Source organism: Anneissia japonica, unplaced genomic scaffold (genome assembly GCF_011630105.1).
Source record: "Anneissia japonica isolate Jap-2015-1 unplaced genomic scaffold, ASM1163010v1 scaffold2652_len1590060_cov184, whole genome shotgun sequence".
NCBI classification, from domain to species: Eukaryota; Metazoa; Echinodermata; class Crinoidea; order Comatulida; family Comatulidae; genus Anneissia; species Anneissia japonica.
Window position 1 is genome coordinate 1,092,441 of NW_022699919.1, and position 25,854 is coordinate 1,118,294.

The following is a 25,854-nucleotide window of genomic DNA, read 5'->3' on the forward strand; positions in this document are numbered from 1 at the left end:
GATTATAACAGACAATCATTATATTTTGGAATCAGACCCAGCCACCAAAGACATTTTTAAGGAGCCTCCCATGATTTCTTATAAACGTGATCGTAGCTTGAAGGACCAGTTAGTTAAGTCAAGATTGAAAGCAATACATCCAGCAGATAATGTAGGCATGACTAGGTGTAATAGAAGTAGATGTAAGACATGTAAGCATGTTGTAAATCATAATTATCCACATATACATTCATTCACTTATTTTATATACATAATAAATATGTGAGAAAAACCTATGCCCCCATTGGGATTCGAACACAAGACCTTCCGATACCGTTCGGATACTCTACCAACTAAGCTATGAGGGCCAGGTGTATACACCTTTGGATTTTCCACAAAGACACATTCTTTCTCAAGGAATTACGTAATACGCAACGAATAATCACATCATTAACATCATCATTATAAGAACATTATAATAACTGTCTCTTATACACATCTAGATGTGTATAAGAGACAGGCTAGGTAGCGTATGCACGTCCAAGTGTGCTGTGCAGCAAAAAAATCGGTCCGGCGGACTGATTTTGGCTTATGTGGACTTCATTTTGGCTTATGTGGACTTCATTTTGGCAAGTAATTATGAGGCCATCAATCCGCCGAACCGATTTTTGCCCCGGACCAAATTTTTCCTGACAGTTCAACAATTTTCATGAATTTTCTTGACACAGGAACTTTCATTACGGACGAAACATGAGGGGGACCAACTCCCACCCCGCCTTAAAGATATGTGGGGGACGTGAATATCTGTCTCTTATACACATCTAGATGTGTATAAGAGACAGGTATATATCAGTGTACATAGCTTAGTCTTCCCTTATTGTTATTCCAATGTTCACTAACCATGAAGGCTCTACTATCAACTAAACCAAAATACTGTGCTGATCATTCCGAACTTAAACTCTTATATAAGGTGATGTATGCAAATTCAGGCTTCAGCTAGAGACATCATTGTGATTGGCTAGGTAGCGTATGCACGTCCAAGTGTGCTGTGCAGCAAAAAAATCGGTCCGGCGGACTGATTTTGGCTTATGTGGACTTCATTTTGGCTTATGTGGACTTCATTTTGGCAAGTAATTATGAGGCCATCAATCCGCCGAACCGATTTTTGCCCCGGACCAAATTTTTCCTGACAGTTCAACAATTTTCATGAATTTTCTTGACACAGGAACTTTCATTACGGACGAAACATGAGGGGGACCAACTCCCACCCCGCCTTAAAGATATGTGGGGGACGTGAATATAAAGTTAAAAATACAGTACATGAAAATGAAAAAAATATAATAGCATTGGTGGCGCTCATCATACAAAAGATGTCACATGACACCCCACTAAAATACAACAGATGATGTTTATTTACATCGCGTGAATTAATAACAATCAGATTTTTCAAACAAATAAATTGCTGAAACACGTAAATATTAAATACATACTTTAGTAGTTTTTTTTTTAATCAGGTGACTAATAGATTGTTGAAGTTGTAACGTAATTTGTAGTCCAGCCTACTAGGCTTAGACTTTAGACTTACAAACTGCTCGTTCGTTGAAAGTTGCAGTTGAAAGCATACACATAGGCCTAGGCCTAGTACTACATACATACAGGCAGCCTGACGACTGAGAGTGAGGATCACTAGCCTAGGCCTCCTCCTAGATACTCTAGCGTACATTTAGTGTATCTGATAGTGTTTCTATATAGGCCTAGGACTATGGGCTAAGTAAAACATTAATTACTATATAATAGCTTACTCGTTTCCATTGTGTTATATAAATAATTATAACTACTTATTCTCTTTCTTTCCTCTTCATAGACTTACTACTAGGCCTAACTACCTAGAGAAGAGGCCTGGCCCACTTTCTCTATCATCTAGTCTGCTATAGATAAAGTGGCAGGTATGTCTGCAAATATTTAGCGGAAATCTTGGTCTTGGAGGCTGAGTGTACATTGAGCCATTTTATTATTTGAATGACGGAGGAACACAGACATGGAACAGGAAACAATACCAAAAGTTGTGCAAGATCTACAAAGTATGAAATACATTTTTTTTAAATAAAATTTTTTTTTTTTTTTAATGAAGACAAGTTATTGTAGGCCTAGGCCCTAAATGTGGCAAAATATTTGCATTAAAGGAAAATACTATATTGTTGTTAAAGATTTTAAAAAATGGAAATCAAACTTGACTAACCAGGCAAACAATCAATTGAAACATTTCTGGAAACCTTGGAATTAGTGAAAATGTAAACAGTTATCAGGAAAAAAAAAAACATTTTATACTTAGTAAGATCTTAGTCTTTAGTAAGATCTAGTTAATCCATAACAAAATCAGTGAAACTTGCTCATTTAAAAAGTTTTAAAAAAAAGAAGAAAGATTTGCAGTTTTTTTCCACAATCCAATTATTACTAACCAATGGATGTAATGATTTTGGTAATGATTTTATATCTTTTAATTACAGAAGAACACATTTTCTTTTTATTATTTGCAATTAAAGTTACTTATGATGCAAAGTTAGCAATTGAAATATTTAATTTCATTATTTTTAGCTTATAACACTAAAAGTGCATTTGATGGATGAACTTTTAATTATTTATACAATTTCTAGGTTGGCCTTCCACAAAGACAATAGTTTAATTAAATTTTACAGTATTTCTAATGCCATAACAAATGTACAGATACAGGCCCAGGTAACAATACTATGTTATAAGAACATTATAATAACGTTACAGTTTTGGTAATAAAGTACTTAATTATGTAATTTCCCAACGTCATAACTGAACGTTCCTGCAACGTTTTGTGAATGTTATTTTGGGATATACCAAACCACAATGTTTGCCAACGTTATAAGAACGTTTTGTGTTTTTTTCTATGATGGGGGTAGGGGGAAGGGTGTCTACAGTACAGTATTTTGTGTACTGTGAAGGCCACGTACACCACGGCAGGAGAGGAGTGTAGGCCTAATGATGTTAATACGCTGTAAAACACACATTAATATCATTGGTGTTGTGTACAACATGGCTTCAAATACACAGTAAATAATGCATGCCCAACCTGAATTTTGTAGTTAATTAACTAGGATCATTAATTTACTGTTACTTTCCTTTATCAATTTCAGGTTGTGCTAAAGAATTAAAGAAGGAATTTGATGAATATAAGTATCCAGTCACTGATGATTCTGTGACATTACACAAGTTCTGTTCACGTCTGGAATATCTTATGCAAGGCGAATTCAAAAGTGAGTTCTAACAGATTATTCTACATCCAGTGATGTGTGCGGGTCTGAGTTTCAACTTATTTGAAGTGTTATATTTTCTCACCAAATTTCCAGACTGAATGCAAATGATTGTTTTTTTTCTCCTTGTGGGGGGGAGGGGCGGTGGTTTGAGTATTCCACCCAAGTCTGTTTAGAGCTTAACATAAGAATGTACAGTACTGTACAAGACAGGTATGCTTATACAAAATACCACAGTACAGTAATGTACAGCTGATTTAAAAAAAAAAAAAAAAAAGCATTAATATAAAAAATGATATTCTAATTAATTATTATCCTAGATATCTAACAGACACTCCTAAAATTCTAAATGAATATTAGCAAGCTGATGGTAAAACTGTTTAACTGTATTGTATTTTAAGTGTACTTAAATGTGTAGTACTGTATTACAGTCTGGTTTTTTAAGAAATCGTCATAGCGCCCTCTATTGGCAAAATACCTAATGAATATTAATAAGCCTTGGGAAACCTTTATTTCGTCAAATGATTGTCATTTATTTATATTTTGTAAATATTTATATCATTTGTACTGGTTTGGTAAGTAATAATATAAAAATAGATACATTTTAGTACCAATGTTTATGAAATAGTGTAGACGAAAACTAGCTTGCAAAATAGAACACCTGTTCGTTGTTAAAAGTAGTGTACTACATAAAGGATTTTAGAATAGTTGAAAGTATCTTTGCGCAGAGGCGATATCATAGCCAATGAGGTTTATCCGAGGCGTGATTATTGCTAGTTGAAAACTTATCCCAATACCCCGCACAGGAGATGTGAAATATCATCACTGATGCAATTTTTAATGGTCTCTACGGAGCCCATAACAAAAATGGTAAAAGTAGAACTGATGGTCAATTATGAAGTTGTGTACTACAGTGTAGTTTTCCTTACTTACGGTGATACCAATCTACACTCACTTCTGTGAGACAAATGATAATAAAGGGGTAGTCCGATAGTAAAAAAAATGCAGATTTAATGGATTTGCTGCAGATAGGTTATTCTTCGGGAGATTCTTGTCGGGTTGCGAGAGTGGAGGCATGAGACTTAATTATTGTATTATTTTTTTCTTTCAATTTGATGGTCTGTATAATGTAAGAATAATGATATTATTTTGATTGCTTTGTTTTTAAATTTAATTGATATTAAAAGTGATTCTTATATTCTTATATATCCTTTATTTTTATTCTCTTTTATTTCAGTTCGCTATTCTTTGATCGGGCCGAAGAAAGAATATTGGGATTATTTTGTTAACTGCCTTAACAGGACCAAAGGGTTTAACGATGGCATCAAGTTTGTCAAAGGGATGTCAGAGGCAAGAATAATGTTTTGTTTAGTAATTTTTTTGACAAATTTGAGTAGCAATAGAGGAATTTGAAGCTCTCTGAATTTTGAAGATGAATACTACTTCCTGTTTTAATTCAGGTCTTTATTTTAACTGCCAAAGTTGCAATTTTTTATATGAAAACAAATCTGAGATTCTCTGCTATTTCATCTAATGATAATTACTGTTTAAGTAGCCTATGTACCATGCATAGAAGAGTTTGTGGAGCGATTATGACAATTTTAAGTTCATCAGAATTAATATGCAAACTCTTATATATTGTGTTTCCTATTTGTGATACAGGTTCGGACATCACTTGGTAGAGGGCGTGCTTTTATTCGCTACAGTTTGGTTCACCAACGGTTAGCGGACACTCTTCAACAATGTTTTACCAATAGGAAAGTTACCAGGTAATAATGGTTTAAAATGTACAATCAGTCAATGGACCATCAAGATCTCTTCGCAAAAAATTGCCAGTGCAATTAGTATTGTTACCTTTTATACACTAGATGGAAATTGTTATATAAAGGTTACATTAATGCATGAACAAAATTGCCAAATAATAATAATAATAATATGTCGTTCTTATATAGCGCTTAATGCCTTAACAAAGCCTCTAAGCGCTTCACATTATTACCCCGGTCATTGGATCAAACACATATGGATCACATTGAAACACTAAACGAAATTCAATTGTGTCCTCAAACAAAACACTTCATAACAACAAAATAATTATTGATCCCAACCAGGTTAGAACAATGGGTGGAGAGAGGCAACCGTAGATAAAGTGCCTTGCCCAAGGACACCAGCGACTTGCACAGCGAGAGTTTCGAACCCCCGACCTCAAGGTTGGGAGTCCAAGCCACAACCGGTGCGCCAACCACTTCAAATGCCTGCAGGTCTCAAAGGAATGTATTTCATGCTTTAATTTAACCCAGTTAATTCCTTTAGTGTATGAATATCAACTATATTAATTACAATTCTACTATTAATCACCCTCTTTTTAATGTTTGCTACTGTAAATATATTTAATCAACTTGGTGTATTAGCCAGCGGTGGTGCCAGAAATTTGCCAACAATGGTCAGACATGTCTGACAGAGGGTCCGAACCAAGGGGCAGACAACGCATCCGGTCAATTGGCCTGGAATAAAAACTCCCTTGTAGGATTCACAGGGAGAGTTTTTATGGCTTAGAATGGTCCTAAATGTGCTTTTAGACCACAATATTAGGGATTGGCAGTTAAAATAGCGGTATTTGGATAGGCAAATTATTACATCTTATAAGTTTTTGATCCGATGGCCTAGTTGTGTTGTGTTAAGGGCCCCAATGGAAAGTGCATGGTTTGGGATAGAAAGATAACATTAGAGTTACAATGATGACATCACAATAGACTTATAATGATTATTATTACTGTATGGCATGGCATATTCTAGTGCTCACAGCTACTAACACAAAAGAGCAAGAAATCTTTTACCAAAAAGATGAATTAGGAAAATCAGAAAGAGGGAGGTAGATCTTCTTCAAGTCATGTCAAATTTTCTTGTCCATCTTGTGGCCAATGTACAGCCCAAGAATAAGAATTCTTTTATATGCGGGCTTGTAACATCCATCACTACAAATTAAGTTCATTTTCTCCTTTATTCAAAAATAAAAAATTGAATTAATCAAGTTGAAAAAACCTATGTAAACTAATGTAATACAGAACACATAAAGATTTTGTATTAAATTTTGTTAGTACAAACACATAATATGATGATTTTGTATTTAATTTGATATAAAAACATCATATGTGTTCTATAAATAGTCTACTTTGACTGGCAGGCTATGGATTAATACTGATTGTTGTTAATTAACTATTAAATGTTATTTACAGACTCATTTTATTATTGTTCATTTTAGCTGTTCAAGACTATATATTGTATTTATAATTATTATTTTTTCTTTTAAAAGTGATTGGTACTCCCCAAAATCATTTCTCTCGAAGCCGCAGCTCACCTCAATATTGATCAATGATCTTTATGATTTGAATGGTGTTCAGTTTGATTTGAGCCCAACTGGCAACGACCTTGATGCAGTCTGGCCGACTTTTGCAAGGAAAAACTTTAGTCATGGTTTGCATTTGTGGCAACCACCAAGTAGAACCACCAGTATGAACAGTCTCAGCTCACAGGTTTGCTTTAACCCATTGATCATTATTGCTGTGGCTGGATTGCTCATTGGCCAATTATTGTACAGAAAAAAACTGTGGCCATCAATGCCATATCCATATGGCATATAATTTTTTTTTTTAAATTTTATTTTTAACTTTGTTATTTTTTGCTTTTTTTGTGCCTTTTTATTTTATTCTGCTTTTAATTATTTTATAGTCAATTTGATTTTAATTTAAATTTTTATTTATATAATATAGTTTTATGTAATAATTTCTTTTCCTTTGTTACTTAGTTATTTTATTTTTTAAAATTTTTTATTTATTAAAAAAAAAAATTTATTTATTTATTTTTTATTTATTTTTTTTTTTTTTTTCATTTTAATTTCTTTGTTTTCTATTTATATTTCCTTTGTTACTTGTGTTATGTATTGAGGGTCCCTAATGATCATCTCCGGATGGATGGACCACCCTCGTAAAATATTGTTGAAATAAATAAATAAATAAATATGCAAAAGCCCAAGTAACGTACATATATAAAATCACTTTTGCAGATAGAGTACAAATGAGTCAAATAAAGGAAACACATAAAAGCCTAGATCATTGTCTGGAACTCAGAAAATGCAAGGCAAGAAGACAAAGACAGTCACAGAAAAAAATATTGAATAGAGACTGTATCATTATCAGATGTCTAGTCAAGTCTAAATTATTGATAAAAATTTAGATTCTTGCAATACTAAGTTAATATTTTATAAAATTATTTTTTCATATCCTGTAACCACAAAAAACGCCTGTCAAGCGATGTTGTATTGTTGGTTATTGTCACACCAGTTCAAAAGTTGTGCCCAGTGATAATGTATTTGCAACGTTTTTGGGTTTTCCAACATGACATCAGTGGCTTCACTAAAACCAACCAATGAGCAATACATTCATTATAATAGAGTTTAACCACATCTCTATTAAAATTTAAGATTTAATAATGTTGAAATTTAGGATTTAATAATGATAATGAAAATAAGAAGCCCTTATAATTAATGTTTCCTGTCTTCCACCCCAAAATTTGAAACAAATTTTTAATAATATTAATTAAATTTTTTTTTTTTAATGTAATGCCAAATGAAGAAAAAAAGTAATGTACCTGTTTATTGTAATGTCTGCAAAAAATATAATAGATTCTGGGGTTGTTTTTGTTGTTTTTCTTACATGAAAGCTTATTAACCTTGTATTAGTAAACACGCAATATTGAACTCTTTCAGGCTACAAATGAAATTTTGAGCACAAGTGTTCCAGAAGAAGAGATCAAAGATGAACATTATTCCCAAATCTATAAAGATTTTCAAGAGTGTGAGGAGCTTAACAGGCAACTCCGACGACAAATTACTTCCATGGAAACTGAGAATGAAGATTTACATAAACTTGCTTTGGAAACAGAGGAGAGGTTAAGCAGGTTTCAGGAGGAAGCAGAACGCTTCAAACAAGATACATTGTACAAGCTAGAGAAGTCTGAGATAGAATGTCAGAAGAAAAATGAACAAATTGCTAAAATGGATGATGAGTTTCAGGCAAAGTTGAAAGATTCTGAACAGATGAAAACAGATTTGTGTGACAGGATTGAGTGTTTAAATAAGCAGCATGAAAGTCGTGAAAAATTCCTGTCTAAAACTGAGCTTGAATTGCAATCAAGAATCGCTGAGCAGGAGACCATTGTAGGAAGTCTTAGGTTGCAGGTGACTAGTTTTACAAATGAACAGGAAAGTTCAAATCTTGTGATATTGAAAAAAGATGAGCTTATTCAAGATCTTGAATCAAAACTTGCAAATTTTGAGTCAAAAAACATGGAATTGTTATTAAAAATGGAAGGTATGGTTGACGAAAAGAATGTTAAAGCTTCTAGTCATTATGATTCAGCTTCTAAAGTACATGAACTTCTATCAAGATTGAATGATGTGGAAACAGAAAACTTAAATTTGAAAGGTATAAAAGAAGAACTAATTCGAAAAATTGAGCTACTTGAGGGAAGTCTAAAAGATAATCAAGAGCAGTCATCTGGAAAAATATCCGAATTAAATGCAAAAGTAAATGAATTAGAAGAAAGTTACAAAAAACAATTAGAAGAATCTCACAAGTATCAAGCTGAAAAAAATACAGAACTATCTAAAGTTGAAGAACTGAATCAAACTTTAATGAAAATGGAATTGCGTAAAAGGGAATTGGAAAGCGAACTTAAAGATACAAAGAATTCACTGAGTAATAATGAGCATAATATAAGTTTGTTGTCTAAAGATTTTGAGAGTCTAAAGCAGGAAAAACAAAAACTGGTAGATGAAAAATTTGAGCTAGAATCTTCAAAGGGAGATTTAGCTGGCAAGGTCATCCAAACAGAGATCCAAGTTCAGGAGTTAAAAGAGCAACTTTTAAATCTAAAAACAATCTTCAGTCAGATAGATTGCTCAAACACTGAAGAAGAAATGTTGCAGAAGTCTGAAGACGATAACAGGGATGCAACAGATAATGGAAGAGAATCATCAGGCATTCAGGAGCGATTACATAGTATTGTGATGGAGAAGAAGACACTAAAAGAGAATCTGCAGGCCAGTAATGATGCCATTTTAGTTGAAAAATCCCAACGTTCACACTTTGAAAAACTTGTACAGGACAGAAATTTTGAGGTTGAAAATTTATTAGATGAAAATAAGGAACTTAAAAAGAATATTAATGCTCTTGAATTTGAGATTTCAAAGTCAATTGACACCATTAAAGAACAAAAGAAGAAAAATTGTCTTCAAGAAGAAGAGTTGACCAAGTTGCAAACAGAAAACATCATTCTCAAGAATGACTGTGAAAACTTGTTCAAAAAAGAAGCAGCTCTCTCCTGCCATCTTCAAGAAAAGGATAAAGAAGTTCTTGAGCAGAAGGAAGCTGAGCAAAAGACTGAGGTGGAGTTGCAAGCTCTTGCAGAAATGTTGAGTACAATTGAAGCTGAAAAACAAGAGTTGGTTCAGAAATCACTAAATGGAGAACAATCAATTGCTGCCTTAAGAGAGAAGGTCCAAAGCCTAATGCAGGAGAAAGAAGAATTGGAAAGGAGCTTGGATGCAATGGAGAAATCGCTGGAGAAGGAATCAGCTACTACCAGAGAGATACAAACAACCTTAGAGGAGGTTATTCAAGTTCAAGAAGACAGAGTTGGAGAACAAGGCAAGTTCGAAATCTGCAAGGAAACCTTACAGAAGGAGCATGAAGATAAATTGGCTTTCCTCCGAGAACAGTTTGACATGTTACAGGCTCAGTTTATTTCACTCAGTGAGGAAAAAGAAAAGATGGATGTGGAAACAGTTGCCTTATTAAATGAAAAAGCAACGTTGGAGAGAGATTTAATCGAATTGAAAGAAAAATCTGAGAGAGAAAGTAAACAATTATTTGAGAAATCTGAGATGTTAATCAAGGAGCGAACTGAGATTAAAGATAAAAATGATGCTTTAAATATCAAGGTTTCAGATCTTACAGAACTATTAGAATCAGCAAAAACCGAGAACGAAGAAGCTCTTAAGAAGTGGAGTGACTCTGCTACCAATGACAACAAAACTCTCGAAGAGAACACAGTTGAAATCAAAGGATTACATGACAGTCTTGAATTCTTTAGTCAAGAGAATATAGAGGTGAAAGCATCCTTAGATGATGTCAGGAAGCAACTTGAGGAGAAAACAGCTGAGTGTGCCAGTTTGGTAATGGAACTGGATAGTACCAAGGAGCAGCTGAGTGCAATGAGATTCCAAGCCAGCACAGATGTAATGAAATATGAAGATTCCTTGAAGGTATAAAATAAGTTTACAGACAAATATATTATACTATTTGCTATTGTGTTAATTGTTACTTAATATTGTATTAACATTTAGATACCCTGTAAGTCAAAATAATGAATAATTTTTAAAGAGAATGCATCAACTTCATTTTCAGTTTATTTTGAATGATTTTGAATTGAATGTCTGATTTTTTTTTATTAATATTAATATTATTATTATTGATAATATTATTATCATTTTTATTAATATTATTGTTTGTATTATTATTATTATTATTATTAATATTATTATTGATAATGATATACAGTAATTTTATAGTTATATTATTGTTAATATTATTATTATTATTACTATATTTATATTATTTTGATATTTAATATTGTGATGTGTAGCTAATATTTACAAACTTATTTTTAGGAATGCAAAGAACAAGAAGAGCTGATAACAAGGTTGAAAGAGAAGGCACAGGAGCAGGAAATACACGTCGTTGATCTGGAGACTAATTTGGAAACTGTTAGGAGACAGCTGGAAGAAGGAAGACTTAAACAGGCAGAAGAGGCAAGTTAATATAATAAATTATCTCCAGGGGGCCATGAGTACAGCCACTACTCCAAAAAGAGAAAAATAAGAGAGAACAAAAGAAAAGAAAGGAGAAAGAGGGTAGCCTTGTACTCCAAACCATGTTAATTTTTTATTTAAATTCCGTATACAAAGGGTTGTGGTCAAGAATTATTATAGTATGTCAAAGATGTCGCATGCCCCTACCCAGATTTTTCTCTGCATCTGCTCCTGATTTCTCTGATGATCTGTTTATTATAATGCAAAATGAGGTTGCAGGACCATTTATAATAACATTGTATTTTATGGTAGTTAAAAGCAGTTGTAGTGTGGCAATCAGTGGCTGATCTAGGAATTTATAATACTGTAGACAGGGGCCGAGGGAGGGACATTTACAGATGAAGGGTGTAGACCACCTTAGTCCCATCATTGTCATGGCCATATTAAGCTGTTCTGGAAATTATATTATGTTCAAATATGGAATTTAGCCTGTCCAACAGGGAAAAGGTTTGATAGCTTAAGCCTCATTGCTTCTACCAGGTTTTTCAGAGGGTCTTGTTATTGCTAAAATAACAAAGTCAAATTATGACATGTAAAGCATCAAACAGGTACATTCTGTAATTCATAGGTCTACTCTCAAAAATGGGAAAGAAAATAGCAATATTCTTATTATTTTTATTGCTGCTGTTAATATTTTATGATGTGCCTATATATGGTCGTGATGTGATGTCATCATGACCATATTTAGGCATGTCACATGTTTTTGTCATATGAAATTTGATAGTCTGGACAGGTCCTTATACTATAGTATCTCCATCAAATTGTATCAAATTAAAATAGTGTGAATTGGGTTGTTATTTAATAATAATAATAATGGTTGGATTTGTAGAGCGCATGAGTTCATTTTAGCACACAGTCAATTACTTGACATGGTAATGAATCAAATGTATTTTTTATTTAATAGCTGACCATTGCCAATCACAATCTTGTATGTAGTAAACAGGAATTAGAAATTGCTGTCAACAAATCTGAAGAGGTTAGTAACCCCACTCAATTAGCTAATTTTGTGCTACAGTAAACCTTGAATAGGAGCTCTTGGCTTTTTTTTTTAGGAGCCTTGGATGGGCTTCTTTTCGAGATTACTTTTGAAAACTAAAGAGGGGGTTCTTTTCAAAATGAATGCTGTAAACTTTAAAATTAATAGTATACAATATTTTTCAACTATGGATTTCAAAATTATGTTTAATATTCTTTAAATAATTTGCCCATGCTAGTGCAATATAATAATATAGATAATAAAAATCAATGGTAACATAAATCTGAATGTATGTACTGTAATACTCAAAAGAATCAAATATCTTGATTAGAAACCCATGGGCAAATAAATAAGATAAATACAAGATACAAGCTACAAGATAAAATTTATTCTCTCCAATAAAAAGGAAGAAATTACAAAGCTTGCCAAAAAGTACAATTCAAAGAAAATCATGTTAAAATTTATCAAGGATAAAAAGTATCAACATAAAAATTCCATAAAAATCCAATGACAGAAGCACAAAAATATTTAAAATTATAGGAGGTGTACAATAATTAAAGATAATGAAAAATGTTTGAACAAAAAATGGGTTACAATATTTAAAAAGGAGAAACTACTCAACAGGAATACCATATGTTATTTATTATTATTTTTTTATTTTTTTATTAATAACAATAATTATTATTATTTTTATCATTACCATTATTATCATCACCTTTATTATTATTGTGTTACTAATATTATTTATTATCTACCTTTTATGATTTTCATTGAACTATTTCATATCCTTAGTGATAAATGAGTTTATTGATATCTGTTGGTGTTTGCAATCAGTACTCTAATACGACCACTCCTAGGGTTAACAAAGCTAAGAAGCATATCATGAAGCGGATGACTTTCATCATTCAGGATATGACGGAATAGCTGTCACCCTATCATGATATAGAGAGTCAATTGAATGCAGATGTGTCTTTGTAATTCTACTGACTTTTTTGATCGAACGGTGTATTAATTCTTTATCACATTGACACGCATTACCTCCCCAACCTGTTAAGAAATACTGTAGCTCCACACCCCACAAACCACAGATGAATAGAACATGGTAATGATTTTAGTATTAACATTGAATGATTCATTTTCATAAGGCAATACATGTGAGTATTTAATTTCTTTCTGACAAATTCAATGTGGTCAAAGAAATTTAATTTGTCATCAAATTTTACACCCAGGTACTTTTAACTGGATACCTTCTCCACTGGATTATTATTAATTATGATATTTCTAGTTTCCTTTTAGTATATTGCATGGAAATCAATAACCATTTCTTTGGGCTTGGAAATAAAACAAATAAATTAAACATCAAAATTAAATAAATATATGAAAAATATGGTTTTATACTAGTTTTGTTGTTTTGATTATAGTTGAGTAAATTACTGGAAGAAGAAAAATCTAGTAAGGATAAGATGCGTGTAAGTTTATAACTTTTATGACGTTTGGTTTTTGTTAATTTTATCATCAGTATTAAAATGTCCACTATTTTGAATATATAAATATACATTGTACACAGTGGCGTATCTAGGATTCTAGAAATGGGGAGGGTGGGCCGGTGATGGGCAGTGAAGATTCAGTGGGGGATTGAAGATTAGGTGAGGGGCACTACCTTGCACAATAAAGTGATTTGAGGTGGGAGGGGGAGTGACTGGTTGCAGGGGTGGAGAGGTGAGTATTTTTGTTGATGCATGCATACCGTTAGATGCGCCACTAATTGTACAGTAACTTTAAGATAATATTATTGTTTCTAAAGCTAATAAACTTGCAAAGTAAAATTCATTATTATTTAAGTTTTTCACTTACCGTAACATTTAAGTAAGAACTTTGTGATTGTTTTCAATGTAAGGAGCTATATAAATCTAATTTATTAATATAAATTTTTAAGGTTATGAAATTTACAATCAGTGTTTGATAGTATTACATATAGGTGTACATATAGGATCATTTTTTTCCCCTCATCTTCAGCACTTTAAGACCTTTTACATTTGGCGTAATATAAATATTAATATATTATTATTATTATTAATTATTATTATTATGGTTGTTTTTTTGCTATTATTATTATTTTCATTTTGATTATCATTTATTATTATAATTGTAAATAATAAGCACATCTGATCTGTATGCTGCAGCATGATCTTGAAGTGCTCCGTGATGATAAAACCGACCGGGAAGTAAAGTTGGAAGCACAGATTACTCAGATCGCCAATGATAATAAAGAATTGAAGAAGAGGCTGGTCAAGTTACTCAGGTTTGACTTCTTTTTTTGTTTTTTTGATTTACTAATATATTTTAAGGACTGTCCACATTATAAACTTTTATGTTCCAAATTTGTATCCTGTTCCCATATGTGGCATGATGATGTCATATTAAACCCAAATATGGTCATATCACATTTGTCACATAAAATTTCATTAAAACATGTAATAACATCACATCATGACCATATATAGGTACATCATGACTACATATGGGCATAGAACAGTTTTTTGTCAAAGAAAATTTGATAGTGTAGACATAGCATAAAGCATATAAAGTGAGTGGATATTTAGCCAGTAGTATGCCTATTCGTTACCTTATGGATATAGGAAAGTTTGAGTTATGGCTAGTTAAATATACATTATATATACACCTCCTTCAGTACTGCTGGTAGCTCGTACCCATATGCACCGTTGAGGGTAGGTTGCCTGATACTGATTTGCATTGACTCTTTAATAATATCTTCCGTGGCCGATACCTGTCCTCTCATGTTCTTCTGAGTAATCGTGTGGCTGCATTTAATGTTGATCCATTGCTGTGACAGTTTTTCCTTTTGACATGGCATGTTTGGAAAATCTTGATTTATCAGAATTCTTTTTTTCTAAAGAGAGAAAGATACATTGTGGCAGAGGACGGAGAAGTTGGACTACTTGTTCAAGCAGAAAGCCTCTGAGAGGTGGTTGGAAGACAAGGATGTAAGTTTATTTATTTGGTTATTTATTCTGTCTTTTTACCCTAATATTGACCAATCAGATAACTGGATTCTTTGGCAAACTGCTGGTAATTTTTTTGTTGGGGATTGCAATTTTCATCGCATCTGCGATCGAGCATTGTTCGTTCAATAACGAATTAATTATTAAAACAAGTGAGTAATTAAATGTTTTATGAAGGCCTATTTATACACATACAATAAATGAGGAATGAATAGTCACAACAGAAAATTAGGTAAATCAGGGGATAGTGAAAAAAGGGGCTTCTTAGGCTTAGGCCTAGGCTAGCCTAGCCTTGTCAGGGTGGATTTCGGGTAGGCCGCTAGCTAGGGCATCTGTGCCCATGGTATCGTGGATCAAGCCTTGCTATATAAATACCTCTGTTTAAAATTGTTACGTACATTTATTTCTTGTACATCATCATTGCATTTGGCAAATTGCCTGAGCAGGCCTGACACCCCTCTCCTCCCGGTTCCCAACTCTATTGACACCACCTAGGCCTAGGCTAGGCCTAGCGTAGGCCTATCCTAGCCAACAGCGAAACATCACTCAGTGTTTTCTGGAAACTTTTTATTTTGTTATACAGTATTTGAGTTTTTATTCATATTTCCTTTTTCAAATATAAAACAAGGGAACATTGTTCCCTGGAAATAAAACCATATTCGACTAATTCCCCTCCGTAGGCCTACGTACGTGTGCTGCATCATCGTAGTCGCCTTAACAAAACGAAAACAGCTCTTGGTGTAGTACGCGAACAGTGTCTTGGCGTTGCCGTCACAGTCCATTAGTTCGTAGTAGACTGGCCGCGTAGTCAATACAAAAAATGCCTATTATGAGTTTGACTACGTGTACATTTTGAATGGGAATCAGTATTGGTTAACTATATTCATTGGGTTTGAAGATAACGATAATTAAACTTTTAATTTTGGCAAATGCCCACACTATGAAGTTTCATGTGACCAATATATGTGAGGTCTCACCACAAAATGAGTCTTATGGTTAGAAAATAAAAAAATGAGTTTATATTTGGGTAGATCACATTATTAATTATAAGCTTTAATTTGGTCTTTTGAATGACTTACCTACTGTAGGATAAGTAGATCTAGAGATGTGAGCATTTATAGTTTAGGTGTATTAGAATTTATCGAAGATAAATCTGTACAAATAATAGTACTGTACTACAATTACCGAATATGTGCAGAGAACACTGAGTAAGAAAATTCATAATATTTGCATGTTTTTACTACTTTATTATCTGTTGTTGAACGGAAGTCAGTGACAATGGGTATTATAATGCATAGCAAAATATAATTAGATGCATTCAGAAAACTCATTTTTACCAGGTCTCCAGAAGTGTCTTCTAACAGCTTGGGAAACCTGGTGTGATATGAAATTATCAGACCTATACAGTAAATGTGTTGTTGTCATCATCATCATACCCATATATGGAGGTGATATGACATAACAATTTATTGTGTGGACAGAGCCTGTTGACAGTTTCCATGGCAACCAACAGACAGCTATTGCTTAACGGCCTATGACCTATAGGCAGAAGGGCCACATTTTCCTTTGTCACTTCTGCTGGATCAATTACCATAATGGTTGTTGAAATTAATGTTTTTAAAAATATTTTTAGGTTAAGAATTGTATGCAGTGCGATACAGAGTTTGGTCTGACAGTGCGACGTCATCATTGCAGACTTTGTGGGCGCATTTTTTGCAGCAAGTGTTCTAATAATTTTGTGATGTCATCCTCAAGCAAGTAAGATTTTCCTTTACAAATGATAAGCGAGAAAATTGTGTAGTAAAACAGTATTGTAATACAGTAGTATTTTAGTACATAGTATCATTATTTTTTATTTAATGAAATATATTAACATATATTTGGGTATATTTATTCAGTAAAAAATAACAAACAAAAACAGTCCATTGCAGCTGAATTGTGTGACTAAATATAAAAGTAAAAAGGTATAAATATAGGACTGATCAGCAATTATAAGTTTACAAATCATTAAAATGTATATTAAATATTTAGAATTTAATTACATTTGTTTAAAAAGGTATTTTAATTAAAATAGTCCAAAAATCTATTTTGTTCCTAAAAATAGCATGAAACGTTGGGTTATTTTGTCAATATACTATGTCAATGATTTCAAATAGATATATGTGATATAATTTAAAGTTTATTAAATTATGTTTATTCCTGCTAGCAAAAAGGTTCGTGTTTGTGAACCCTGTTACATAAAACATGAACATAGCCAGGTGAATGATGGGCCATCATCAAATAGCACATCTTTATTGGTCCAAAGTGATGATGAAGAAGAAGAAACATTCAACCCACATGACAAACATGGTGGATTAGAGACTAGTATGAGATATGAAGACAGCAGGACCAGCCTTGACTACTCAAGCTTGCCCCTGCACCAAGAGCAGTCGCCAACAGAGAGCGAAATTAGAGGAAGTTCAATGACAGGGTAAGTATCTTTTCATAGTAATCAATCAATCAATCAATCAATCAATTTTCAAAATTATATAAAAAATAAAGAAAAAAAGAAAATTATATTCAATTTTAAGTCTAGAGTATAATATCTGGCCATATAGAGGTGCCATAATCATAATTTTTCTCACCTAAGCCCCAACCATGGTGTGGCTGATGTGGATGATCCCTCTCTCTGTGGAAGTCCGTTCCTGGGCCTCCTCTTATTCAAATTCATAGATTTACCACTGATTTTCATTAGTATAGAAAAGGGACTTCATAGAAAGCAAGGCTTTATGTGAGACGGCTATATTAATTGCAAAATTCTTGCATGAGACTATTGCAAGACTGGTGTGTGAGACTGCTGCTACATATATAGCAAAACTGTCATAAAAAGCTGCCATGTTGATTGCAACAGCAATTATGTTGATTGCAACACTACAGGGGTCCCAAATCTCCTGCTAGTCACAGGACAGCCTCCAGAACTCCCTTGAGTAAGCAAAAATCTCCCATAAAATTAACCCATCTCCTGCAAGTTCATATGTTTACTGCTATGATATTATCAATTGTCTCCCAAAATTCAGCTGGCGATGGGCACCACCACTTGAAGTAATATAGTATTAGATGTGTAAGCTCCTTTAACCGATCTCCTCAAAGTAGATTTTTCCAACTTGAGACCCTTAACACTATTTAAAGAGCAAGAGATTTGTTTCCTAATTTCCCAATTTACTGAATAATTTATCGCTAGCGGTGGTGTGGCCGCAAGTTCCAGCGAAAAATTAAACAAGAATTAAGAATACTTTACAAATTAATGAGAAATTAGTCGTGACAACACTAGAATGAAAGCATTAGGAGGGTGGCAGAAGATTGACAGTTTTACAATTTGAAACTCTGACTTCTCTCTTTTTTGTTCTCAGTGATCAAGATATGTTCAATTATGCCACAATGCCTAAGTCACCAGACACCCCTACAAAGGCCTCAGGAGACGAATTCTCAATTATTAGTGAAGATGAGATCAGTGTGATCAGAGTTGTTGATGAAGAACCAAAAGAGCGCTCAAGAACAGTTACTGAAGAAAGGTACAGGAAAAATAAAATAATTTTAACTGTATAGTTTATGTGTTTTGCATAGCAGTACCAATTCAAGTTACAGTGGTTTGTGTTTATGTAGTGTCGATTTTGCTCCCACTCAATTATGAGTATCAGAGGAAAGGTGCAAAGACTTACATGTACCACTTCCCGTCTATTTTGGCTTGTTGGGCTTGATTGATAGAAAGGTCAATTTTTTTTGTGTAGGTTGTAATTATATTTATCTCTATCTGAATCAATAGAAAACAAGTGTGATATGTATCTGTACATGTTAAAATCAAGAATATCTTGATTTATTGCAGTTTGATTATTTGGGACAACAGAACAATAGAACAAATTCAGGAGAACTCTGATGAGTTTAATGAACTTGACATCGATGCTGGTGTTGGTCATGGAATCCCCATTATGGTGGAAGAACCAGGAGTAAGCATCTGGTGGGAGTTCACATCAAGTCCAAAGGTAGCTTGTTAATGCAAATATTGGGGAGAGCAGTGGTGGATTCAAGGGAGCCCAGCTGGCCTGGCTCACTATATCTAAAACTAGCTAGGTTCTATACAAGTGTTGATATTTTTTGATTTTTTTAAATAGGAGTGTTCATCTTCCCCTCTGCCTATAACTAGTGTACTATGTGTATACTGAAGAAAGGTAGACCTAACTTTATTTTTCATAAAATATCAAATGACAAAGATCTAATTTAGGTGTATTATGAAATGAAAAACATTTTGTATTTGTGCAATGGGAAGAATATTTTCATTTATTGAAACTGTTCAATTCACTTTGTTGAATGTTGGTTGTTATATTTTCAAAGCTACATTATGCATTTTTATTTGACGTGGTGGTTTATATTTATACTTATTTTTAGAGTATTGGTTTTGCTGTTTTATATCGTGGTACGGCAGAAGACTGTGAGGTCACAGAACTGATACCATTGTGTCGCTGTAATGCACATCGAGAAGCCATTCAAGGCGAGTTGACGACCAAGCAGGCTGGCTTGTACACTTTGGTCTTTGACAACTCTTTTTCAAGGTGAGTCTTTTATTTCTGCCACTTAGATAAACTGAAAAATATAATTAAACATTATGTTGATAAGAGAGAGAAGCAGTTAGCTCAGTCGATTTAACTGGTGTAGTCGATGTGTGTGCACTGAACTGTGGAGATGTTTCGGCTCCTGGTTCAAATAATGAGACAGAGCAGCGGTTAGCTCAGTCGACTTAACTGGTGTAGTCAGTGTGTGTGCACTGAACTGTGGAGATGTTTCGGCTCCTGGTTCAATTAAAGAGACAGAGCAGCGGTTAGCTCAGTCGACTTAACTGGTGTAGTCAGTGTGTGTGCACTGAACTGTGGAGATGTTTTGGCTCCTGGTTCAATTAAAGAGACAGAGCAGCGGTTAGCTCAGTCGACTTAACTGGTGGTTAACTGGTTCAATTCCCAAAACTGCTTTCCTTGTGTTTCAACTGGAGGGCTGAAATGAAGGTTTCAATACCATTTTTCGGATGAGACGTTTAAGTTGTTGGTCCCGTGTGTATTGTGGCTTGTGTGGCACGTTGAAGAACGTAGTACACTCTTTGGAAAAGATTAGGGGGATTGTCTTCTGGTGTGCTGCCCAACGACCCCACTGGAAATAATCCTTCTTTGGATTTTGATGGGTTATCATTGGTGTTAACACTGAATATATCCAATCCAATCCAATTCACTCGCGTGGTCTTATTATAAATACAGATTTTTTTATGTATAAAGTAACATGAATTATATAAAAATAAAGAAATATGGTATTAAAAATAACAGTCAATGTCATACTAAAAAATGGGTGACTAAAGTCACTTAGCCCTTAGGTACCAATGCCAATTATAGTCCAGGGCAAATTTCAAAAATGCTCAAACTTTTGTTATGTTGTATTTGAAGCTAACAATTTGTTTTACTTTTTTTCAGATTTACAGCCAAGTTAGTCAAGTATCGCTTACAAGCCAAAACAACGCAAGCAACATATTAGCAGTAGATATCGTCAGGATACTACAGTATCAAAGAAGTCCCTGGGAATCATCTATGAATAGAATGCTAGTAAATTGCTGTTGTGCCATATCATAACAGATTTAGGCCAGATTGCCAAAACCCAGTTTGACAAAATGCCAGATTCCCGAGTCCACTTTTAGAATGCCAGTTTGCCTGAATGTCTGTTTGCTGAATCAAAAACCACAGATCCCAATTGGTTTAAACTCAGTTTGCCGAAAGCAACATATTAGCAGCAGATATCGTCGGGATACTACAGTATCAAAGAAGTCCCTGAGAATCATTTATGAATAGAATGCTAGTAAATTGCTGTTGTGCCATATCGTAACGGATTTAGTCCAGATTGCCAACCCCCAGTTTGACAAAATGCCAGATTCTCGAGTCCACTTTTCGAATGCCAGTTTGCCTGATGCCTGTTTCCTGAATCAAAACCACGGATCCCAATTGGTTTAAACTCAGTTTGCCGAAAGTCAATAAAAAGCAGTGAAAAATTTACAACGGCATAACATTCATGATGGATCACTCTCTTACCATGACTGCATCTGAACAATTGAGAATTTGTTTAGAAGTCATTCAAACGCAATGCGATCACTTTGTATTCATATAGCGTTCTGTAAATCAAAGTTGATAACAATTCGGCTATCAGCAAAAATAATTGAAAAAACAGGTCTATCAGATAAAATGTCTTATAAAAGCATATTAATAAAGTATATATAACGTTTTAGTAAGATGATAATATGTATCTAAAATATACACACGTGATGATAATATGTATCTAAAATATACACACGTGTCAATGGTGGCTCCAGAAATTTGTCAACAAGGTGTCCTACAGAGGGCCTGAAGCAAGAGGCCCACTAGAGCCTCGGTCAGGTTACCGGCTTAAAAATCCCAGGTAGAGCTTGCGGAGAGAGTTTAAAATAATGTTATTTTGATAGGTAAATTATTAATTTTGGTCTGACGATCTCGTTGTGGCCTCGGACCAGTTCATTGCCTTTTAATTTATATATAAGTACGGCTCCTGCCTGACCCACCCATCATGTTTTCAAAAGCACAGTAAGAATACTTGTGAAAGACGGTGACGTCATACTGTTCGGTGAAATGGATTCGGCAAACTGAGTTTCGGTAAAATGACCATGGACTTGGCAAACTGAGTTTCAGCAAACTTGGTTTCGATAATTTGGTCGGATACCATCGCAACGGTCAGGATTATCTCTTCAATTAATTTTTTTGTTATCCAGGTTCAGACTGTGACTCTCCCCCCACCCACCCAATGACAATGCCAAAAACAATCATGCTCAAATAGTTAAAATCTCCGACCTAGTGCCCCTGACTTAATCACCAACCTCCCACTCCCCCCCCCCCATCATCAGCTCCCCCATTTTCTCTTATAGTTTCCATGAGTCCAGTATCTATACAAGGGGCTCTGGGGAATGTGGGAGGGCTCACAACTACAGAGTAATTTTGTTCAGTGTTGTTTATCTCAACTATCATTTTTTCCCATCTCAAAATGGTGCCATACCCCAAAGGCACATCAGTTTGTTGCCTATTGAAAGATAGGCCAATCCACCATTGTTATCTCTTGATTTATTAAACACAGGTCACCCTCCAATTAAAGACCACTTTTTGGATCGGGGTTTCTATGGTCCTTAGCAGCTTTAGGCCTAGTTCAAACTAGGTGGATAAACCCAGCTCAACTCACCAGGTTTTTTCACGTGCCAGTCTGAACTAGGGGGCTTATCTCCAGCCGGGTTGTGTTCCTATAGTAACTAGGCTTGGCGTGCCACCGGGTTTAGCTTTTCTAAGCCGGGCTTTAAGCGCTGCGTTCTGTGAGTGAGCATACGTTTCAAGCGCAATGTTTTGAAGCTCGTTTCTTGGTTACGGTTCATTAATGCAAATGCTCGCGCATGGCTAATCCCGCTAGTCTGAACGCCCAGCAAAGTTAAGCCGGGCTTAACCTTGAGCCGGGCTTAACCTAAGCCTGGCTTATATCCAAGTCTGAACGTATAAGTCTCCAATTAGAATAATAAAGATGAAAGACTTTTGGGACCGGTGAGTATGAGGGAGACCTATTACTAATTAACAAGAGGAGAGTGATAAACCGCTTTCTTATCAATTTTTTATTTCAGTATTCGATTAATTTTGTCATAAACTTGTCCATTATTTTTTAGCTTAATGTCATATTTTACTGGATGCTCAAAAACAAGCTTTAAGGCTATCCAAGCAATCTTGATTAGTTATTTAATTATAGTTATGTTTTGATTTAAATTTTTCAGCATTGGACAAGAGTATTGTGATAAACCTCTTTCTTATCAGTTACAGATTATATTTCAATATTTTATTAATCTTGTCATTAGCCTTGCCATTATATTTAGGTTAATGTTTAGTAGAAGCTCAAAAACAGCTTTTAGGCCATTCCAACAATTGGGATTAACTATTTAATTATAATTAAATCTATCTTTGCATATTAGACAAACCTCTACATTATAAATTAGGAATTATTTCAATACAGTCTGTAATTAATGTTGTCATTGTGTCTTCCATTTTTTTTTAGGTCAATGTTATATTGTACCAGAAATTTAAATTGCATTAAACACTTTGCAAAGTATTCAATAGGTATTAATTATTATTATTATTATTTGAATTATAATAATTTAGAAAAAAACTTGTATGAAGTTTCATAAACAATTTGATAAACCTCTTCCTTCAGTTGGTGATTTTACTTCAGTGACTTGATTCATCTTTTATTAAACTTAAAATAGATATTTACGGATATCCAGGTATTCAGAAGTTATTAATAAAATTTGAAAAAAAATCTAAAATTTGAATACTGTATTAGCTTTTCAAAAATGAATATCATAAATATACTGTACATAATTAATGATATGTGTAATTAATATTTATACAGGTAAAGAATGAGATATAATATTCATATTTCGCATATTGTCTTGCCTAGTTTACACATTGGACAATGATTATTGGCATGTAGCAGGTAGCTCCTTTTTATCATGCTTCACTACAATAAAATATCAAGGTATAGCAACATGATTGCTCTCTGGAATGCATACCAGAAACTTTCATACCACGAGAAGGCGTCATTCAGCTGAAATAATAATACACAGAGATATAATATCCAAAGTGCTTTTGTATGTTTTTTTATTGTGTATTTACCGACTAAGATATGGCTACCTATCGACTCTTATTTTCATTTATTTTCTTAAAAATTGTCTTTAAACGTTCCGCAAACTTTTTTAGCCCACGACGCCAATTATATGCCAAGCCCTTAGACGCGATTCGACCCATCGAACCTGGTACAGAGCTCCTTTTTTCATGCTTCACCACAATAATATTATAGTAACATGATTGCTCTCGGGAATGCATACCAAAACGTTCATACCACGAGAGGGCGTCATTCAGTCTCTGAAGTACTGAAAGTGGAATATTAAAGGTAAAATAAGCATACAGAGAGATATGTAATATCCAAAGTGCCTTTTTTGTGTTTTTTTTATATTGTATTTACCGACTAAAATGGCTACCTATCGACTCTTATTATTCATTTATTTTCTCTAAAATTGTCTTTAAACGTTCCGTCAACTTTTTAGCCCATGACCATTGTCAAGCACTCAGACGCGACACATCGAACCTGAAGCCAATAAATCTCGTCCGTCGTTTTATATACGCGCGAAGGATAACGGGTATGAGAAGAACCACCCACTTGATTCTTGTGGCAGTCAATTAACAGATACTATCACCCACAACATCAATTTAAAATGCCAAAAAATGAAAACAACTTCGAATTACTCATCATTTAACCGAACCACGTAAAGTTTTAAAATTTATTAAATTAATTTACAGACATTATTATAGATTCCTTAATTTGCTGCCATATATTTATGGGTTATGCGAAGACATAGACACATTAAATTGAAAAAAAAAAATGTTTTCTTTGTTATAATTTTCAACTGAAAGCCACACTGAAACTTTCAAGTTTTCATACCTGAAGTACAAATGTTTTGATAGTATATTTTCAACATGAAACTATGATTAAACCACGCATTACAAAAGTAAATTGACGCACATGAGCCACTTAAATTGCACTTTCGTTTGTCCTCATTCGTATTTAGTAAAGTTTACACGACAGTGGCGGATCCGTAACAAAATACTAATGGATCCTGGCTTACAAAAGGCATGCTAACCTAGGCCTACCTACATAGGTTGGCAGATCAGACAAACTTATCTTAGCCCAACTAACACTGTTTTTGGTTAAATGTCGTGATAATTTAGGCCTATGTACGAAAGTGTGTTCTTCTGGGCTATCGATTTATGGAGGAAGACTACGTATCCAACTACTCAATATTGTTGGAATATCATAATATATCTTTTTTTCTCTCTATATGTATAGGCCTAAGAATGAGATAAATTTACCTGACCGTTTTCAAGAGAGTGAAAACCTTGAATTTAGGAGAACTTAAAAGGTCATTAGACACCTCAGAAGTCGGGGAAAGCTCATTTCCGGCTATTTAAGAATCAACATTTTATTTTTTCGGAACTTTCTGAACCCCCCACTCTTTGAAATCCTGGATTCGCCCCTGTATTTGCATACATTTTTATATCATTTGAAACATCTTACTTGAATCTATTATACTGTGTATGATGATGGTGATCAGGCATACAGATTTCAAGAAAAACACAAAAACAGCGTGGTGTCCATGTGCATTTTTGCATACGTATTTGTGACGTAGTTTTATATACTTATTAAAACATTGATACAAACCAAACTTTTCAGTTATTTCATTTGAAACCAGTGTCAGTATAATCTTAGGTAAGTATGTGGTTAACATAAGCAAGAATTTAGTCCAATGAACTGTTTATCATCTTGATACCTTCCGACGAAAATTGACCCCACCGGCGTCACCATGGCGTCCCCACCGATCGATCTTAATGTGACGTTGTTATGTGGGTGTTTTATAGATTATTGAGAATAGTAATATAGTAATATCACAAAGAAATAGATAAAATGACAGTTGAATGACCAACAAAGACAACTGAAGACAATAGTTCGTCATTAGAAGTTATTTAGTATAACTTTATTGGGAAAATT

The 25,854-nt window shown here is 33.9% G+C and overlaps 1 protein-coding gene and 2 non-coding genes across 4 annotated transcripts; 2 read left to right on the top strand and 1 right to left on the bottom strand.

Moving 5' to 3' along the window:
• Positions 1 to 275: 275 nt before the first annotated feature.
• On the bottom strand, positions 276 to 347 carry Trnap-cgg. Its single transcript has one exon. It is a non-coding gene; the product is annotated as a tRNA-Pro (tRNA).
• A 1,010-nt stretch (positions 348 to 1,357) lies between these two features.
• On the top strand, positions 1,358 to 24,210 carry LOC117103206 (FYVE and coiled-coil domain-containing protein 1-like). Of its 2 annotated transcripts, XM_033243742.1 has the most exons (18): positions 1,358 to 1,450; positions 1,844 to 2,060; positions 3,144 to 3,263; positions 4,498 to 4,610; positions 4,923 to 5,029; positions 6,571 to 6,790; positions 8,023 to 10,581; positions 10,987 to 11,127; positions 12,092 to 12,163; positions 13,585 to 13,632; positions 14,347 to 14,465; positions 15,081 to 15,168; positions 16,820 to 16,944; positions 17,393 to 17,656; positions 18,576 to 18,737; positions 19,049 to 19,205; positions 19,609 to 19,772; positions 20,676 to 23,891. In XM_033243742.1, exons 2-18 carry the CDS (start codon positions 2,018 to 2,020, stop codon positions 20,734 to 20,736), a joined length of 4,563 nt encoding a protein of 1,520 aa, XP_033099633.1. In that variant the 5' UTR covers positions 1,358 to 1,450; positions 1,844 to 2,017; the 3' UTR covers positions 20,737 to 23,891. The 2 variants fall into 2 exon arrangements, with proteins under 2 accessions (XP_033099633.1, XP_033099634.1); XM_033243743.1 differs by lacking the exon at positions 12,092 to 12,163 and having other exon boundaries at positions 20,676 to 24,210.
• On the top strand, positions 3,977 to 4,116 carry LOC117103235. Its single transcript, XR_004444538.1, has one exon. It is a non-coding gene; the product is annotated as a U4 spliceosomal RNA (small nuclear RNA).
• Positions 24,211 to 25,854: the final 1,644 nt, after the last annotated feature.

Excerpts from the sequence above, each read along its gene's own strand:
- LOC117103206 (XM_033243742.1), top strand. The coding sequence starts at position 2,018 with ATGGAACAGGAAACAATACCAAAAGTTGTGCAAGATCTACAAA. Across the intron at positions 4,611-4,922 it reads TTGTCAAAGGGATGTCAGAG|GTTCGGACATCACTTGGTAG; the intron begins GCAAGAATAATG and ends TTTGTGATACAG. Across the intron at positions 19,206-19,608 it reads AGTTCACATCAAGTCCAAAG|AGTATTGGTTTTGCTGTTTT; the intron begins GTAGCTTGTTAA and ends ACTTATTTTTAG.